At 41.8% G+C, this 20,346-nt stretch overlaps 1 protein-coding gene across 1 annotated transcript in view; it reads right to left on the bottom strand.

Annotated features, from left to right (window-relative positions):
- Window positions 1-20,346, bottom strand: part of LOC134603372 (long-chain fatty acid transport protein 2-like) — a 46,562-nt gene that overhangs the window by 5,949 nt on the left and 20,267 nt on the right. Inside the window, exons 5-8 of the mRNA XM_063449266.1 lie at window positions 18,657-18,851; window positions 11,180-11,270; window positions 7,368-7,566; window positions 2,716-2,813 (exon numbers count right to left, since the gene is read on the bottom strand). Of these exons, the coding sequence (XP_063305336.1) occupies window positions 2,716-2,813; window positions 7,368-7,566; window positions 11,180-11,270; window positions 18,657-18,851 (583 nt within the window). The remainder of the gene's footprint in view (window positions 1-2,715; window positions 2,814-7,367; window positions 7,567-11,179; window positions 11,271-18,656; window positions 18,852-20,346) is intronic.

Below are 20,346 nucleotides of genomic sequence, written 5' to 3'. Positions count from 1 at the left end.
GCGAGAAGCACCACATCGCGATGACGCTTCTCTCTGAGAAGCGTCCTATTGGGCCCCATGATTTCGTCATTTTGACGAAAAAGGGGGCGCGGCATGGCTGGGAGCTCGGCGCTGGAACGGAGGTAAGTTTTTAATATAGAAAAAAGGTTCCGAAAATTATTTTTAATAAATGAAAGTTCATATAAAAGCAAGAAGGAAGGCTGGGGGACCTGTCTTTCTTGCTTTTATATGGTGACTATAGAGTCCCTTTAAGCATATCATCCTGTAAATGTTTGACCTAGATCCAACCAGATTCCTTCACTTTTCTCAAGAAAGATCTTTGAACTGTAGGACAAAGGTGAATGAAAAATGAGTCCTGTTATAAATTCATTTTAAATGGCAATATGTATAACATATTGGTTACTAAATCTAAAATTCTGCATGTTCTGGGTAACCTATTTTATCGTGTGTTATTAGGATTCCTTTTTTTCTAAAAACTGCCATTAAAGTAGACTTACAGACTTGAAATTGGCAATTCATTGAAACACATTTTATAGATCGTGGTTACAAATTCCAGCAGAATATGCACCTACAATCTGCTGACAGGTTAACAACGACGAACAGACTGCTCCTGCTATACATGAGCTCAGTATTAACTATAAGACACACAGTGACATTTCTTCAGATTTTTGCAGCCAGCCTTTTTTCTGCATGCTCCAGAATAAGTAACTCCTTTTAATGCACGCGGACATTTGACATTAATGGGGTTTTAATCAGTTCTTAACCAATAAGAGCATGATTTAAGAGGTCAGCCCAAATACTGACTGAAATCAGCAACTAATCACATTTTATTTAGTTTTATCACAAAACATAAAAAAAATCTTGTTGCCTCATCTCCAAAACATTTAAAGGACAACTGTAACCTCAAAACAATTTTAATATAATAATCCTTTCATCAAGTTTTGAAAGGAAATAGATTTTTTTGTAATGAAGTATATGCATTTTATTTGTTTCTGCATTTTCTTTTAATCACATTTTTTTGTTTTTTTTTAACCTATCGGTTGTTTTATTTATTTTTGTTTTCTTTTTACCATAAATACATTCTATAGTTTCTAAAGAAATGTTTGTTTTTTTTTTGGGGGGGGGGGGGGGGAGGAGGGGGGGCGGGTTGGTGAGGGCGAGGAGGAAAGTGACAATTGCAAATTGTCTATCTCAAGTTTGGACCAAAAAGTGTAAATTTTAATTCTCCACAATTTCCAGTTTAGTGAATAAAACCTGTTAAAATATGCCGTGAGGCATTGACAGAAGGCAGTGGGCTAGTAATCTCCACCTCTCATTCTCAGCTACAGAGAAAATGAGACAGAAGCCTTCAAGGAATTCAACGTCAGGGATTTGAAGTGGTCATGGTGGTAGGAGTATCTATGTGCAGTATTTCTGCTTGAAACTATGCACATACAAATATATTTATAATTGTGTTCCAGACTTCCTACTGTCAAATCTGTGCACGCTGCTGACAGATGTTAATATCTGCCCCTTGCAGGCTCTCCCCTCCCACTCTCCCTCCCTGTGGACAATCTCGATCCATTGCCGGCAGTTTTTTTGTTTGTATTTAAATACCCTCCCTCAACCTCCCCACTCCCTCCCTCTGCTTCCCTCTCTTTGTTTGGCCGGAATGCGCGTGCATGCGCCACAAACTAGCAACTGGCCCAACCACAGGCTTTTCCCCACCACTCCAAGGGGTTAAAGTAATCCTTTAAAAATCCGTTACTACAGCCACCAAAAGTGACATGTTAGGGATTGACAAAGACAAACATTTTACTAGGTCACATCAGGTGACTGTAAAAAAAAAAAAAAGTATTACAAATCTTTAGACGTTGGACTTATTTACTAGTGAATATTTCCCTACAAGTTTTTTCACTAATTTGGAAATGTTAGGGACATGACATGGAGTTTTAAAAATGTAGACAATTTAGCCAAACTGGAAACAGCTCAATTTCATCTATTGTACCAACTTATTTATTTTAACTTAAAGGGACACTCTAGGCACCCAGACCACTTCTGCTCATTGGAGTGGTCAGGGTGCCAACTCCCACTACTCCTAACCCTGCAAGTGTAATTATTTCAGTTTTTTATAAACTGCAATAATTACCTTGCAGGGTTAACTCCACCTCTAGTGGCTGTCTACTAGACAGCCACTAGAGGGAACTTCCTGCTCTATTGCACAGGAAACCTGTGCTAGAGCGTCGCTGGATGTCCTCACGCTGTGTGAGGACCTCCAGCGTCGCTCAAATCCCCATAGGGGAAAACATTGAAATTAGTTTTCAATGCTTTCCTATGGGGAGACGTAATGCGCATGCGCGGCATTGCCGCGCATGCGCATTAGGTCTCCTCGGCCGGTGGGCGGGATCAGTCTCGGCCACCGGCAGACGGAAGAACAGGGAGGAGCATCGCGGAGGAGGAGACAGCGGCGAGGGACATCGCCGCTGCCTCAGGTAAGTGACTGAAGGAGTTTTCACCCCTTCAGTAACCGGGGATTGGTGGGTGGGAGGGAAAGGGACCTTCCAGTGCCAAGAAAACGGATCGTTTTCCTGGCACTGGAGTTTCCCTTTAAAATTTAAATTTATTGATTAATTCACAAAAAAATTTCCTTAGTGAACACAACTGATATGGTTGGACTGACAGACTGAGATGAGTATTAGAACCAAGAGATGTGGGACTGTCAATCAGAATACTTACACGGAACAGCAACACCGTATACATTAGCTTCTTCAACGAAATCGGTCATTCCTATAACATCTGCCACTTCTGTCGTAGCTACATTCTCTCCTTTCCACCTGCAGAGGAATACACTGTCTTATTAAAGTTAAAGGAATCATTTATTCACACAATGAGGACATGAGCTCATCTAACAACAAAAATATTGCCACGTTTCTAGTGCAAATAAGCCACGTTTCTAGTGCAGCTATTTTGCCCTTAAACGTGAACTTTTCTCTTTTGCCTCTAGAAAATTTTGCATGAATTCATCGCACGGAGTATATGCACTTTGCCAAGAAAAATTTATCAACTGTATATAAACTAAACAAGTAAAAATAAAGGTGCTAAAAATTTAATTAAGAAAATAAAATTAAACTATAACTTAAAAACCTGCACCTCACCACCAGTGTACAAGCTCATAACACTCACACATACAAAATTAGAAATTTAAAAAAATCAATAAGATGTAAAAATGTGATGTTCAGACCACTTAATTTATAATACACAGAAGAAAAAATAAGTGCATGAACAAAATGCAAAAAAATACCTACTAAAGTGCACTATACCAGTAGTGCTAATGCAATAATGTGTAAATAATACAACAAAGTGCTATAATTAACTGTGCACAAATAGTGTAAATTGCAACAATCCACTTACATCATTATATATCCACATACAATGGATTAGGCAGGTTGATAGCTTCAATCTAGTATCACATGCAAAGGGGTCCGTTTGTGGTGTACTATGTGTAACTAGAGGCTGTAGTGTGTGGGTGTGTTTTGGGACTGTAAATTATGTGTATAGGGACTGTAATGTGTGTATAGGTGTACAGTGGGTGCATAGGAGGTGTAGTGTGTGTGTATAAGGACATAGTGTATATGCAGGGCTGGCGCTACCTGTTAGGCGGACTAGGCAGCCGCCTAGGGTGCCCCTTGGGAAGGGGCGCCGCCAGGAGCGCCAGCCCCCCTCATGCTGCAGCCGCCCGAGCGCTCTGCAGAGAGCCTCAGGCGGCTGCAGCTTTGCCCGGGCTGGTGCGTCCATGAGGGCACACCGCCCGGGCGCAGCCAGAGGAGAGGGGCTGACAGGAGGGAAGCGCTCAGCGCTCCCTCCTGTCACTCCCTCACTGTAGCGTGGCCGAGCCCTGTATGGTCCGGCCGGGTACAGGGAGCATCTGTCTCCTGTACCCGGCCGGACTAACAGGAAGTAAAAACAAAAGCTCCCTGTACCCGGCCGGACCATACAGAGCTCGGCCACGCTACAGTGAGGGAGTGACAGGAGGGAGCGCTGAGAGCTTCCCTCCTGTCAGCCCCTCTCCTCTGGCTGCGCCCGGGCGGTGCGCCCTCATGGACGCACCAGCAAAGCTGCAGCCGCCTGAGGCTCTCTGCAGAGGTAGGGGAGGGGGGAGGAAGAAAGAAACAGGGAGGGAGGGGGAAGAAAGAAACAGGGAGGGAGGGGGAAGAAAGAAACAGGGAAGAAGGGAGGGAGGGGGAAGAAAGAAACAGGGAGGGAGGGGGAAGAAAGAAACATTGAGGGAGGGGGAAGAAAGAAACATTGAGGGAGGGGGAAGAAAGAAACATTGAGGGAGGGGGAAGAAAGAAACAGGGAGGGAGGGGGAAGAAAGAAACAGGAAGGGGAGGGAGGGGGAAGAAAGAAACAGGGAGGGGAGGGAGGGGAAAGAAAGAAACAGGGAGGGAGGGAGGGAGGGGAAAGAAAGAAACAGGGAGGGAGGGGAAAGAAAGAAACAGGGAGGGAGGAAGGGAGGGAGGGGGAAGAAAGAAACAGGGAGGGAGGGGAAAGAAAGAAACAGGGAGGGAGGAAGGGAGGGAGGGGGAAGAAAGAAACAGGGAGGGAGGGGGAAGAAAGAAACAGGGAGGGAGGGGGAAGAAATAAACAGGGAGGGAGGGAGGGAGGGGGAAGAAAGAAACAGGGAGGGGGAAGAAAGAAACAGGGAGGGAGGGAGGGAGGGAGGGGGAAGAAAGAAACAGGGAGGGAGGGGGAAGAAAGAAACAGGGAGGGAGGGGGAAGAAAGAAACAGGGAGGTGGAAGAAAGAAACAGGGAGGGGAAGGGAGGGGGAAGAAAGAAACAGGGAGGGGGAGGGAGGGGAAAGAAAGAAACAGGGAGGGGGAGGGAGGGGAAAGAAAGAAACAGGGAGGGGGAGGGAGGGGAAAGAAAGAAACAGGGAGGGAGGGGGAAGAAAGAAACAGGGAGGGAGGGGAAAGAAAGAAACAGGGAGGGAGGGGGAAGAAAGAAACAGGGAGGGAGGGAGGGGAAAGAAAGAAACAGGGAGGGAGGGAGGGGAAAGAAACAGGGAGGGAGGGGAAAGAAAGAAACAGGGAGGGAGGGGAAGAAAGAAACAGGGAGGGAGGGAGGGAGGGAGGGGAAGAAAGAAACAGGGAGGGAGGGAGGGAGGGAGGGGGAAGAAATAAACAGGGAGGGAGGGAGGGGGAAGAAATAAACTGGAGGGGGGGGAGTAAGAAACTGACAGGGGGAGGGGGGAGAAAGAAACTGACGGGGGGAGAAAGAAACTGACGGGGGGGAGAAAGAAACTGACGGGGGGGAGAAAGAAACTGACGGGGGGGAGAAAGAAACTGACGGGGGGAAAGAAACTGACGGGGGGGAGAAAGAAACTGACGGGGGGGAGAAAGAAACTGACAGGGGGGGAAAGAAACGGGGGGGAACTAACAGGGAGGTGGGGAGAAAGAAATTGACAGGGAGGGGGGAAGACTTTGACAGGGAGGGGAATTGACGGGGAGAGAGAAATTGACAGGGAGGGGGAGGGAGGGGGGAGTGACAGGGGAGGGAGGGGGAATGAGAGTAACAAGGGACGGGGGAGAAGAGAGTGACAAGGGAGGGGGGAGAGATTGACATCCATCACACACACACACACAATCACACACAATACACCCCTTACACACAAAGACAATGAACCCCTTGCACACAGAAAAACACACAATGCATTACACACACAATGCAACTCAAAGCACCCCTTACAGACTCACACACTTCATCCCTTACATACACAGAAACACACCTTGCAGCCTTTACACATACAAACACAGATTCACACAATGCATTCCTTACACACAAATCAGGACATCCCCTACACACTCCACCCCCTGTGAACAAATTCATTGGTGGAACATGAAGGTGGACCCTGGGGCCCAGACCTTGAGCTGTGTAAAGGGCCCCCAAAAAAATGGAGCTGCTTCCCGTTCTCCCAGAACATTGATTTTTGTGACCACAGTTACAAACAGCCTCCAGAGATCCTGTTCTACACCAGACCAGTGGAGCCAGACTGCAGCTAGAGCCCATCATCATCCTCATCTGGTTGTAAGTAGGCAATCTAGTATATTATTCATGGCACTAATCTCTAATTTACCTCACATTAAAGAAACACTATAGTCCCTAGAACCACTACAGCTTAATGCAGTGGTTCTGGTGTCTATAGCCTGTCCCTGCAGGCCTTTTAATGTAAACACGGCGGCACTGCAGCACTAGCGTTAGTTAACATGGCAGGTCATATGGGTGGGGCATTGTGATGTCACGGGGGGGGGCAGCAAACTTTACTTTTGCCTAGGGCGGCAAACTTCCTTGCACCGGCCCTGTGTATATGGGTATAGCATGAAATGCAATGGTGGTGTAGTATATGTGTAGTGCATTTGTGTGTATACAGGGGGTGTAATGTGTGTGTTTATAGATGGTTTAGAGTGCGTGTAGTGTGTGTAAGTGATGCTTTAATCGTACCACGGGGAGGAGCTTACTAGCAGTGTGCATTTGTATGACATCAGGGCGCGATTGCGCATTTTGCCAGTATAATCGGCTTCCTCAGATCTTCCCCTTCTTTGCCCACAGTCACTCTTATAGTCACATTGGTGGGCGTATATCCACTTGTACAAGTCCACCTTATGGGCATGTGTGTATTGAGAAAGACATGTGATACTAAATTAAAGCTATTTACCTGCCTAATCCATTGTATGTGGATATATACCGATGTAAGTGGATTGTTGCACTTAGCACTTTGCACTTTATTTTGTACAGTTAATTATAGCACTTATATAATATATATATATATATATAAATATATTATTTGTGCATTATTGCATTAGCACTACTGGTATAGTGCACTTTGATATGTATTTATATGCACTTTTTTTTCTTATGTGTATTATAAATGTATGTATTTCTTATATTAAATGCGTATCAAGGAGAACCCCAAAGAAAATGGTATTTACTTTGGTTGATTTTTATCTTTACTTCATTGCTTGGCATGGTACCTCAATAATTCTTATATAAGCAACTAGATGATGCTTAGTACATGTGACAAGCAGCCACACCTACGTGTTCATGTACGCACCATCTCTTTAATTTCTTTCTGGCTGTTTAAACAATTAAAATTTTGAAAAATGTCTCAGGAGGGAATTAGACATTGATTAATTTACAGAGTATGCAGCGATATTAAGCAATCAACAAACATTTTTTTGTTCTCCTTAAACAATGTCCTTCAAGCATGACTATATCGAAGGCCGGTGTTTGGTTACACCAGGGTGTTTACTGTGTGCAGTTCATGCCAAATTTGTATATATGTAAGTAATAATTAATGGTAAATATAATTTTGTATGTAGTTATAGCTCACCGAAAAGTGTCTCCCACACGATCATGAAAATAAATGAAACCATCTTTATCTTCCATCAGCAAATCTCCACTGTTGAAATACAGGTCTCCTTTTTGGAACACATCTATAAGTTTCTTCTTCTCTGTCTGAGACTTATCTCCGGCGTACCCCACGAAGGGAGTTTTTTCAGTAATTTTACCAATGAGAAGGCCAGCCTCTCCTGTAACAAAGTGGAGTCTGAATGTACAATAATGGAACACACTACTTTTACCAAGGTTCTTTATCCCATGACAATGTTACTAAAAGCCACTACATACATCTCTCTTACAGGACTCCCCTTTTGTTTTTTACTTCCCCAGCTCACTCCAGAGTTCACCTTCTTAGCACTATTGGGTCACTACTGCTTTGTGCTACCGTATTACTTGTGCTTTGAATGGGGCATTTTTAATGAGTACTTTTCTATAATGTTTTTTTTCTAAACCAATTCCTTTTTGACCTATTAGATTGCATTTTATAAAGTTTGTTTAATTTCTCTACTTAGTATGTATATTATGTCTTACACCTGGCAAAGTCCATCTCAAACAATTGGAGTGAAGCCTTCTAAAGTGAAGGCGTCTCTTCGCAATGATTGTTGGTCCTACTTGCAAGGAGAATAACCCTAGATACAATATAGACAATGCTTGAAAGAATGTAGCAAACCAGTCAACCGCTAATTAACATTCTCATTAAATGCTGAAGAAGGAATACTGCATCAGTTGTTACGAATTACAATAATGCCACCTTGTTAACCTCTAAGTTAAACGCTCTGTGATTTTCTGCAGCGTAAGGAAAGCATGCAGCAAATGCAACAATGTTTCTAGTTCTCCTCCTCATTTGCATTGTAAGCCCTGTCTGTGCCAGGACAGAACTGGATTGTGATGTGATTAACGAATTCCATATCATAATTTTTTTTTAAAGAAAATGTAAGATCACATGAAATATAATGGCTAACACATGCCATAGGTGATTTTCAATGTTTTATTCAACAGTGTAATTTACAGAGAATGGACAGTTCCTTTTTATTGGTAGGGTCATAGGTGTCTATGTAAGACATAAATTGTGTTTGATAATGTTTATATCGAACAAAAATCTTTTTAACTCAGCCATTAGAATAGCAAAACAGCTGGTAATTTATAACTTGGATTGGATCCCATAATCAGGGCTGGATTTACATTATAACCCCCAATCTCTCCCCTCCAAACTAATAAGAGCAAAATGTCATATTTAAATATGATACATATTGTTGAATATACAGACATGTAGATTGAGTGTGTGTGTGTAGTGTGCTCACATGTGTAGCAGTGTGTGTAAATGTTTGAGTGTGTCGGTTGCCTAGACCCCCCCTACAATGAATAATATCCGCAGCTTCCTTCCCACCACATTTAGATATATCCCAGGTCCTTCTCCAGTCCTCTTCATTCTTGGGACAGTAATATAGCCATGTGATCAATCCCTTCCACCACTATCATATTTACCTCTGCTTTTATAGTACTATCCTCCCCTTTGCTTTAGTCTATTATCTGTCTTCTCCCCTTTTATCTTTCCTGGTGTCTCTCCCCATTTAACCTATCTCCTGTGCCTCTCTCTCCTCACTCTTTGTCCTGTCTAGAGTTTGAGAGCTGCTAGGAGATCTAAGCGCAACTCTCATGAGGCTCACACTGTGCATGATGTGACATCATAAAGTACTAGAGAGCAGCCAGCAGGGGGCAGTGTTTAGAGCTTCTGGAAACTAATTGTAGCCGTTACAATGCCCCCATTAGGCATGCGCATGTAGGCAGGTGCCTACTCTGCATAATAGGAAATACAGCACTGCCCACAATGTGAACAATTATTTAAACAAACAAAAATAAAACCAGAACACCCTATACTAGAGCTATTCTTTATTATATTTACTTGACAAGATTAGAGCATTGTGCAGATCTAGAATATCATTCATGCTTAAATGCACTTGAGAATCTACATAGCAACACTGTTATTTATATGGTGTCTTCCTGGGACATGATAAGGCCTTATCTGTTCTTCAACAAATGTTATTGGGTTTTACTCTTAACATCGGTAACATATTCAAGGTGCTTTATTCCATTTTTTTTCTCCTAGCCAATCCTTTAATGACTATGGAAATTTGTGACCTAACTGATAAGATAACAGATTGCCCTAAAGGCCAGTGTTCAGCCACATGTAATGCAGCACTTCTTCAGCAAGATATAACAGATATATATTCTGCAATATAGATTCCCTTATTTATAAATCAGTTTTAAGGTTCTTCACTTCGAAGAGAAGCCACCAGCATTTCCTAGATATTCTCTAGGTTGGCTGTGTTACCAGTTCAGCCACTCTGACCTTAAATTTGAAGTTAACATTGACTTCTCACCTTGAATAAACCAGTGTGTATTTTTTCAGAACACAAAAACTGGAGTGTTAATTATTGACATTTATAGGTGGACTGGACCATCATTATTTTCAGTTACTTCTTGGTGGATTCATTGGCTTTTATTTTCTTAAACAGGATCAAGTAAAAAGAATTGGTTTTGTGTCAATCTCGTTGCTTGTCTTACTGACAGTGGCTTTCCTGAGATCCTTTTTTAAATGGCATTTGATGTCGCTATATTTATAAGAATGCTGTATCGGATATTATTTTTAACTATAGGTATACTGCATGTACTGCAGGTAGCAATTAATGGCGCGTATGATGTATATGAGTGTTGTGTGTGATGTATATGTGCAGGAGAACAAAAATAGACTTACAGTCTCTCCGTCACCTCCACAGTATTACTGTTCTCACTTTCAACTTTTAATTAATCTAACATTTCTTTTTTACTACAGTCTATTTTTTCTTTCAATACTGTTCTTTGTATGTGGAAGTTGCAGATTTTGGAGCCCAGTAAAAATTATTTGTACAAAAACTATTTCTTCCAGGCTTCTTCATAACCAGGTTGTCCTGCCCTTGCTCCCTCCCTCCCACTGCTCTGATGCTCATTGTTTGGTCTCTAGGCAGATACGCTTTGGCCACTGTCCCCACTAGCATGTAGTCCCTGCCCTAGATCATGTTTTGGGAGGTTAATTGAACCTTACTTAAGAGTTCAGCCTCCAGCAACCTTAAACCCAGAGTTAATTGAATAATAATAGGGCTTGAGGTGCAAAGATAGCACTGATTACAACTCAAATAAAAGCAAATGTAACACTCTCTTAATCAATATCAATACTAATATCAAATTGATGTGATGTAACACCTACTCAGGAACTTGCAAGAATGAGTTGACATCCAGTGGTGCTCATCAGATGAGATGACCTCAGATGTACTACTCACCAAACAACAACCAAGATATCAACGATGGCAACTACAGAAGAAGCCGATTATTATGTCAAGTTGTACATGCTGTTTGAAAGGCGTTTTGGAGATGAGACATCATTCTATATAATATGATATAATATATAATTAATGTGTTTATACTGGGTAGTTCTGTGGCAAATTAATGCACATACCTATAGAATGAAGTACAGTTTACACTTGTTCTATGTATAGTTCATTCATGAGCCGTCTGTCTGTTTCTAATTTTTTTTGTTATTGTCTCTCTGATAGCGTCACTCTGATCCCTGTTATTTCTTATTAGTAGTATTGACTTCCATTCATTTGAATCTTGATCGTGTTCTTTCAGTTAGCACAACTAACCGTTATCACTGTAAATTTGGATTTCACAGTACATTCACTTATATTCTAACTATATCACTCAGTCTCATTCTTACAAGCACTCTAGAATCTGGAAACCAAGAGCATACAGGACACATATTGTTACCGTTTGCAGTGTTCACGCAGTGTCCTGCACTGTCACGAATTGGTTCCTCCTTTTCTACATCAAATCTGATTAGTTTATACGGCCTAAAGAACTGAAAAAAGAAGAAACAACTGTTTGACAGATTGGCAAAATGCATTTTACGGATGGAGTTTCCAGCACCGTCACAGGGTAAGTATACTGTTTGAGAATAGTCTGACAACATACTTGGGGTCTGACAGATGCCCGCACCCGCTTTCTCTGCAGCTGGAAAGCTTTGCACTGAGCTAAGCGTGGCAGTGCAGGGAGGCACTCATTGGCTGAAAGTGCTCAGCTGACACTTCCAGACAATGAGCAGGGCTTAGCATAGTTCAGGTAACAGAAGCATCTTGCTGGAATTTCTTTCTCCAGAGGAAGCGGCCATGGATGCCTAATGGACCAAGTTAGTTGCAAAACTATTTTGAAACTCTTTAAATTTAGTTTTTAATTTTTAAATATTTTTGTGCAGTTATAGATAATATGGGTCACATTAGTATGAGGATCTCACACACAGCATGTCAAAAGCAAAATGTGGTAAAATATATAGGGCATATTGCCTAAACCTCTGTTTCTCTTATTTTCCTTCTCCCTATAATTTCATTTATAGGATTTCCTGTTTTCTTATTATATCCAAAATCACCAATAAAGCCTCTAATGTAAACTCTGGCCAAAGTCTCCTATCTGACCTGCTGAAGATCATGACAAACTGTAAAGGCCTCAAACCACAGACTATGGGGTTAACAGGTTGTAACGGATCACCTGGCACCCCGAATGGGTACCTCCGTTGATGGATGCTCCTAGTCAGTGCTTCCTGAGGGCTCCAAGCACTCCACTCGACACCATAAGCACTGCATACTGAACATCTCTTCATTCAGAGAGCTAAGCAGGAACAAGCTCTTAAAAGAGCTTAGTGATTATAGCCAGGGGGGTATACAGCGTATAGCAATCCCCAGTGTAGATGCAGCCTTTTCCCACACACATGAGACATGTTGAGGGTTAAACAATAACTCAGCAGTCTGAGGGTTTATTGGCAATTATTCTAAACCAGCATAAACAGTTTATAAACATATGTGAAAATCATCCAAATTGGTTGAGTGGTTCAAAAGTTACACGGAAGTCCTATTTGACCGACTTATAGCATGGCTTTCCCCAAAACAGAGATTTAGGCTGTGCAGCCGGTCTATCTTCTCCTCTATCCTGGAGATAATTGGCTTAAGTAACTGTAGTAAACTCAATTATCTCCAGGCTAAGTTACAACTGCAACAAAACACATTAAAATACATAACTACTATTCTATAGAACTGAACCCCCACATTTGACCTATCCCCAGATAGCTTGGATCTGAGTGCTCAATATAGCGCTGAAATCCCACGAACACAGTCAAATCGCCATGGGGTTCGACAATAGCAAGGGCTGATTTGAGATTGAGGAGGGACAAAGCAGCCAATTTCAGCTGGTCTGGCAGTGTCCCTGGGAACAATGGGACAGGAAACGGGGGAGGGGAAGAGGCACAACTTCCCATGGATTCAAAGGGGCAGAAAAAGTGTCCCAAAATCCAATAAGCCCAAACAGACTTTTTTAAATGGCAATACTTCCCAGGGGCCATAGTCACAAGGCAAAAGGCTGGCAAGCAGGCCTCTCCAAGAACCAGTGGCAAGGTCACTTTCACCACACAGGTGTTCTGACAATCATTGCTAAATGTCTCTTGGAACTGTGTAATTCAGTGTCTTATTTGCTGCAATCAAGCCCCTGCAATTCACCTGAGAAAAAGACTGTCTAACTTTCCAGGTCAAGCAGGAAACAAAATCCATTAACTAAGGAAGAAATACAAAAAAGACGGCAAGAGGATGCATTTTTTTTTATTGTGGTGAAAAAGGGCACAGAATCTCATTCTGTCCAAGAAGACCTCCAAAGCCCTCAATTGACTCTGATCCAAACTTACAGACCTCTCAACCTGACTCTCCTAATTACAAAGACCATAAAGACCGCATATCTGTTTCTCAGAAAACTCCTATACCTGCACATCACTCTTCAGACGATTATATATAGCTTACCTTATAGATGAAAATTATGCTAACAATGAACTACACTCTGGCAAGGAAGACACTGGAGAAGAACTTTTCATGAAATAACCCATGGTGACTACTATGGCTGATACTACCATCATCCAATCCTCAGAAAAAAAGAATACGGCAAAACCTCTATGTGGTGCCCCTGGTCTTGAAAAAGCCAGTGATGGTACTATCATGCCAAGAAAAGAACTCTGCGTATATATAAGCTATCTGGATGCCATGATGTATTTGGAAGCTAATCCTTCTGGGAAATCCTCTAATTAAGTTCTAACCTGCTCTTCCTCCCAACCATCAACCCTAGGTATACCAGAACCTACACTGGAAAAATCTATTATACCTCAGATTCTCAATTCGGAGTTAATGAAGAAAAATAATAAACTCATCTCTACTCTATGGGTAAAAGAAAATTCCATAACTGAAGAGATACCACCTGAATGCACCAAAGCCTCAAACTGTGTTATTGTATGTCTAAAAGACCTAACTATATCTGAAGAGTTGCTGAAAGAGAAAGAAAAGAAGAAACACAGGAGAAAAAAATGATGCATTTTCTATTTTTAATGGATTGGTCTGCATATTCTTTTAACTGGCTTCCTTTTCAGTTTTTGCATTCGACCTTCGCGTCCGGAGTCCGTTCTTGAAGGAGGGGATTGTGTCAGGATCCTATCCTGACAACTACTGTATATACTCGAGTATAAGCCGACCCGAATATAAGCAGAGGCCCCTAATTTTACCCCCCAAAACTGGGAAAACTTATTGACTCGAGTATAAGACTACGGTGGGAAATGCAGCAGCTACTGGTAAATTTCTAAATAAAATTAGATCCTAAAAAATTATATTAATTGAATATTTATTTACAGTGTGTGTATATAATGAATGCAGTGTGTGTGTATGAATGCAGTGTGTGTATGAGTGCAGTGTGTGTATGAATGCACTGTGTGTATGAATGCAGTGTGTGTATGAATGCACTGTGTGTGTATGAATGCAGTGTGTGTATGAATGCACTGTGTGTGTATGAATTCAGTGTGTGTGTATGAGTGCAGTGTGTGTGTATGAATGCAGTGTGTATGAGTGCAGTGTGTGTGTATGAATGCAGTGTGTGTGTATGAGTGCAGTGTGTGTATGAATGCAGTGTGTGTGTGTATGAGTGCAGTGTGTGTATGAATGCAGTGTGTGTGTATGAGTGCAGTGTGTGTGTATGAGTGCAGTGTGTATGAGTGCAGGGTGTATGAGTGCAGTGTGTGTGTATGAGTGCAGTGTGTGTATGAATGCAGTGTGTGTGTATGAGTGCAGTGTGTGTATGAGTGCAGTGTGTGTGTGTGTATGAGTGCAGTGTGTGTATAAATGCAGTGTGTGTATGAGTGCAGTGTGTGTGTATGAGTGCAGTGTGTGTATGAGAATGCAGTGTGTATGAGTGCAGTGTGTGTATGAATGCAGTGTGTGTGTATGAGTGCAGTGTGTGTATGAGTGCAGTGTCTGTGTATGAATGCAGTGTGTGTGTGTATGAGTGCAGTGTGTGTATGAGTGCAGTGTGTGTGAATGAGTGAAGTGTGTGTATGAGTGCAGTGTGTGTGTGTGATGCAGAGTGTGATGCAGAGCCTTGGTGGGGGGTGGGCATTTTTATAATTTTTTTAATTATTATAATATTACTTTGTTTTGTTTTATTATAATATTTCTTTTTAAATATTTTTAATTTTTTATGATTTTTTTTTCGTCCCCCCTCCCTGCTTGATACCTGGCAGGGAGGGGGCTCTCACTCACTGGTGGTCCAGTGGCATTGGCAGTTCAGTGGAGGCGGGCTGGCAGAGCGTTTACTTACCTCTCCTGCAGCTCCTGTCAGCTCCCTTCTCCTCCGCGCCGGTCCGGTCAGCTCCGGTAAATTGCCATAATACAGACATTGACTCGAGTATAAGTCGAGTTGGGGTTTTTCAGCACAAAAAATGTGCTGAAAAACTCGGCTTATACTCGAGTAAGTTTTTTTCTTTTATTCTGTTACTTTAAAAGTTCCAGCTCTCCACCACTAGTGGCCTCCCTAACCTCTAACGTTGGAACTTACCTGGATCACACCTGCCTGGACTAATTACAGATCCTACATAAGGCAACACCCTGCTCACAACAGGGCTTTTACAATTAAAGGGACACTCCAGGCACCCAGACCACTTCTGCCCATTGGAGTGGTCTGGGTGCCAACTCCCACTACCCTTAACCCTGCGACTGTAAATATTACAGTTTTCATAAACTGCAATATTTACCTTGCAGGGCTAACTCCTCCTCTAGTGGCTGTCTAGTAGACAGCCACTAGAGGGCACTTCCGGGTTTATTGCACAGATCTTCTGTGCTATAGCTTCGTTGGAAGTCCTCACGCTATGTTTCAATTTTAGGTATCCACAGCAATACATGGACTCCTGGGACCGGATGTCGCCCACCGTTCCAAACGGGATCACTGTGTCTGGGGGATAACTCAATTAACTAGGAATTTTATTAACTTCCAGACAACAGAGTGCATTACAATAGTAACCTTAAAACATAAGTTTCCCCAACAATTATACATCTCCGAACAAGGTTAATCCCCACAAGCACAATGTCCAAGCTGTTGCCATTTCCAGACCTGACGCAGAGTTCTAGGCTGCTGCTGACTAATAAAGATCTTTGGAAAAGAGTTCTCCTGCCTTCAGAGAAGGTGGCTTCCCCTGGCTCTCAGGGTGCATTGATCTTATTGCTCTCCTGGGGGACTAGGTAACTGAGTGGTAAAGAATGTAAGTTTCACCGGGCAGCTGCCTCATACTTATTCGAGTGCATACACAGCAAGCCAATCAGAGCATGAACTCTGGGAGAAATCCTGTTAATATTGATCTTTTTGACGGCTCTAACGCCTCAAATGCCTCAAACGTGGACTTACACACCTCTGCTGACTCCCAGCTCACCCAGGACTGCAATGCTAACGCATCTGATAGCCAACGCTGCATCTCCTGCTGTACAACCCACAGTGGCAATGTAGCGGCCTGGCTGTGCGGGATTGGGGGAGACGGCCGATCCCTTAGCCCAAGTTCTAGTCAGACCCACGGTGGGCAGTCCTGTCTCCCCCCCTCCACACACCGGTGATGGTTATCCTGGCAACCCCAGCCACTTACCTGCATCTGGGACTGACCTATGTATACCCCTCCAAAATCTATGGGCCTAACTACGGCTCTCTAAACGGCGCCAAAACATGAACACGTGAAACATGCGAGGCCTATTCTAAGCTTCTTGGCAGCATTCGATAAAATCTGTAAAGCCTTTTGGGAGCAACTGAGACGACGAGCAGACCCTGTCCACAGGCTTACAGGCACTGATCTCTCCAAGAGGAGCACCCACCCACTTACTCACCCCCCTGCAGAGATGCCAAGGGGGCCCAAGAAGTCAAACAAAACAACACTGGGCGGCGAAGGAGCACTCCTATAACCTCAAGGAGCTGTAGGGGAGAGAGTGGGAACCCTCGACATGCTCGCCACATATGCGCCCGGCAGAGAAAATGTCTCAAACACCATGCTGGCGAGAAGAGCCAGAATTGACCCCCCAGCAGTACAGGGGCCTCTACTGGAGCATGCTTGGTCCTAATAACACAGAGCCCTGACATGCTGTCTCTCTGGTACGCCTGGAAGCAGTACCCATCTGCTGCACCTGGTGACCCTGCCTCACAATTCCATTACCTCACCCAGAGACTCTTACCCAAGCAGTCTCATCTGGGCCTTCCAACCCAAGCAGAATGTCTCTGGAGCTCATCTCCCTTTAATAACCTATAAACACAGCAAGTTGTGGGGAAAGCAAAGGACTGTCTATGTTTAGTACATTTTTTGTGACACTTGCACCTAGGTCCTCCTGTGAGGTTTTTCATTACCACTTAGAAATGCATGTAAACTTGGCTAGGCCGGAGGGGCAGTCGATATTTAAGTAGCTGGACTGAATTTTTATAAGCAGTTTCTGTTATATATGCCTTCTGCTGTGTCTCTTCTTGACATATTACGCCTGACACCCTTCTCATACAAGACCTCTGTCACACAGGTACTGACAAATACCCCCTCCTGCATTTTCACTAGCTTACTAATTAGCAGTTGACACCACTAGCAAACCATAAATACGCAACAGGGACCCAACAGTCTCCAAGCATATGATTGTACAAAGTATATTAGTCTTGCAACATTTACCATTTACTATCAGCTAAGCAGTTTTCCTACTTCTTATTCTAAAAAAAATTGTGCTGACTTTTCTATTGCCATGCTTGTAATTCAACATACATGTTGTATCTCCTATGGTGGCACTACAAGCATTTTTGGATCTTAATGCACAGCTAAACCTCCAAGGTACTCCTAACAGGTCAAGTAAAAAATTAGAATTAAATGACAAACAGTTGGGGGAGAGGCTTGGCTGCCATGAGAAGAGGAGGCAAAGTGCCATAGCTCTTAAATGGAGGATTTGCCTTTTTAAGTCAGACTGCTACTACTTGGGGACCCTCAGGTGATTTCACCGATACCTCCATTATCAAGTTTGACAACTGATTGGCTTGCTGTGTAGGCAATCGTACTTATTCGATTTAGAGTTCCAGGCAGTTAGTACCGGGTCCCGCTAAAGGAGTCGCAGCTGCCCGGATTCCATATTGCAGTCCCAGGCATGGAAATTTAGAACGTTCTGCTGCATGGGAGTAGATTTGACAAGGGGAAGAGCCAAGGAGAGTGTTTAAACTCGTTTAGGGGGAGTTAGACTTTCAGTCCTACACCAGTTGGTAGCATGATCGGAGCAGGCTCCGTCACACAGGGTCTTTTGAACAATTGTCAAACCAATCGACATTACAGGAGAGTGGCTGCCTCTCCACTCTCTGAAAGAGGAAGAGAATAGGAAGCAATAGGAAAAAGGCAAGTTTGAGGCGACACAGCCACTTGAATCCTTCATGGTGTTCCTCTGAAGTATTAGGATATACCACAATGAAAATTCTAAATATATTTTAATATCAATGAGCTAAAGTGGTCTGGGTGTTCCTTTGAGAAATGAGGCCTGTATCTCCACAAGATGTCCTATTCTTGGCATTTTTGTGCTATGAGGCATGCATTCTGAAATGCAAATTCAATTGTATTTACTCCCTGAAACAACATTCTATTAATGATTATTGTCCCGATTTAATATTTTTGTAAAAATAATTTTAAATGATTTCATATTTTTGGGTAAACTTTTCAAAAAAAATTTCAAAATATTAAAACATAATATATAAAAAAATATCTAAATATTATAAAATTAAAAAATAAATTATTAATATTTTATTACATAATTTAAATAAGTTTATACATGAATATTAAATTGAGACCTATATTCGCAATGATTGTATGATGATGTTTGTTAAAAATAAAAAAATAAAGTCTTACCTTAAAGAGGAAGCTGGTTCTACCAATTGCACCAACTTTTCCAGTGTAGTTAAAAAAAGCAGCGTTTCCTTCTGTTGCTGCGTAGAACTCAAAGATATTGATGTCTCCAAACCTTTGAATGAACTCCTTCCAGACATCTGCCCGGAGTCCATTGCCTAAGGCAAGCCGTACACAGTGATCCTTATCATTGTCTTTCTAAGAGTGGGAAAAACATACAAATATCATGATGTGCTACTTATTAGTTGTAGCATTCTGAAACTAATTATAAAACTACATAGATAAAAAAAATCATTCTATTTCACTGGAGTATTAACTCAAAACTCTTATTGACTTTTTTGTATTTTTTTTTTTTTTTTACACTTTTTAGGACAATCTGTGCCACTATTTAGTATATCTACCTTCTCTGTACATATAACCTTTTTTGGGGTTGTCTAACTGTTTTATAAATATATAATTTAAAATGTTTATTTTGCACCTTAAATGCATATCTTTATATAGAAATACATTTAAATAATACAATATTGAAAAGTTTTTTATGATACTAGTTTTTTTATGATACTAGTTTTTTTATGAGTAGGAATTTTTTAGGTTGAGATTTATCAAGTAGAAATTTTTGTGATGCAATAATTAGTTTAGATTATGGACATAACTGAATAATTGATTTTTTTGAAAATATATATTTGTTGATTCTTGTGTGTTCATTATATTGACACATTCTGTCTTAATATTTATTTATTTTGTTTGTGTTCATAATGGAGGAATATGAGGACATTTTTGATATTTATTTTTAATAATCTGGAGTTACAATGGGAGATCTGAGGACACCTGTTACAAAGGAACAATTAGAGACAGCTTTTATAAACTCCCACGCCAGACCGACTCCTATCTGGGCGGAGTGAAACTAGTCTGCACAGAAGACAGACACACGACTGCCACGAGGAGTTGGGCTCAGCTGAAGCCGCATTGACGAGCGGTGATGAGTACCTGCAAGCCTCTTATCAATTTCTTTATCAAGTTGTTTGTTTCTTCAATAAAATTTTATGTGAAGATTGGCGTTCCGTGTCTCCGGTCCAGATACTTATACTTCTGTCTATTGGATCCATTACACACAAGGAGACTGATCTCTCCTGTACCTACATAGTAAGAGTAGCACTTGATCCACTCAATATTTGTAAAATGTAATACCATTTATCTAAACCTGAAAGCATTCATTGTAATGTATGGATGTTCTGCACTAGACTTTTTTTCTTTATTTTTTTCCAAAGGGGCAACCCAATAGGCTTTAACTAATATATCTATATAAGTATTATACGTTTTTATTCACTTTTTTGCACACCAAGATTTGGGGTGAGATTTACACATGTGTAGTTGGAAGAACTCTTCACTTTGCAATATCCTAACATGGGGAATAGTTAGGGAGTCTGATCAGTGTTATTCATGCGGAGCAGGCTCTGGTGTCAGGTTTCTCTATCCTGCTGCTGCACAAGGATGCCCTGTTTCTGTCATTACCAGACATGTCTGAAACTGAGCTGGGAAGGTAAAGGGTGGGGGGACTGAAGAAATTCTAGTAGCTGAGAGGCGTGCTCAACAATGCAATCTAAACAGGTTGATATTAAGTTTATAAACGTTTGTGACATTCTTTATAATGTTTATCTTGCTTTATTTTGGTATTTATTTTTTGTATTTGTTT

Source organism: Pelobates fuscus, chromosome 3 (genome assembly GCF_036172605.1).
Source record: "Pelobates fuscus isolate aPelFus1 chromosome 3, aPelFus1.pri, whole genome shotgun sequence".
Taxonomy (NCBI): domain Eukaryota; kingdom Metazoa; phylum Chordata; class Amphibia; order Anura; family Pelobatidae; genus Pelobates; species Pelobates fuscus.
Note: the sequence above shows the minus strand (reverse complement) of the source record. Positions and strands in the feature narration are given on the sequence as shown.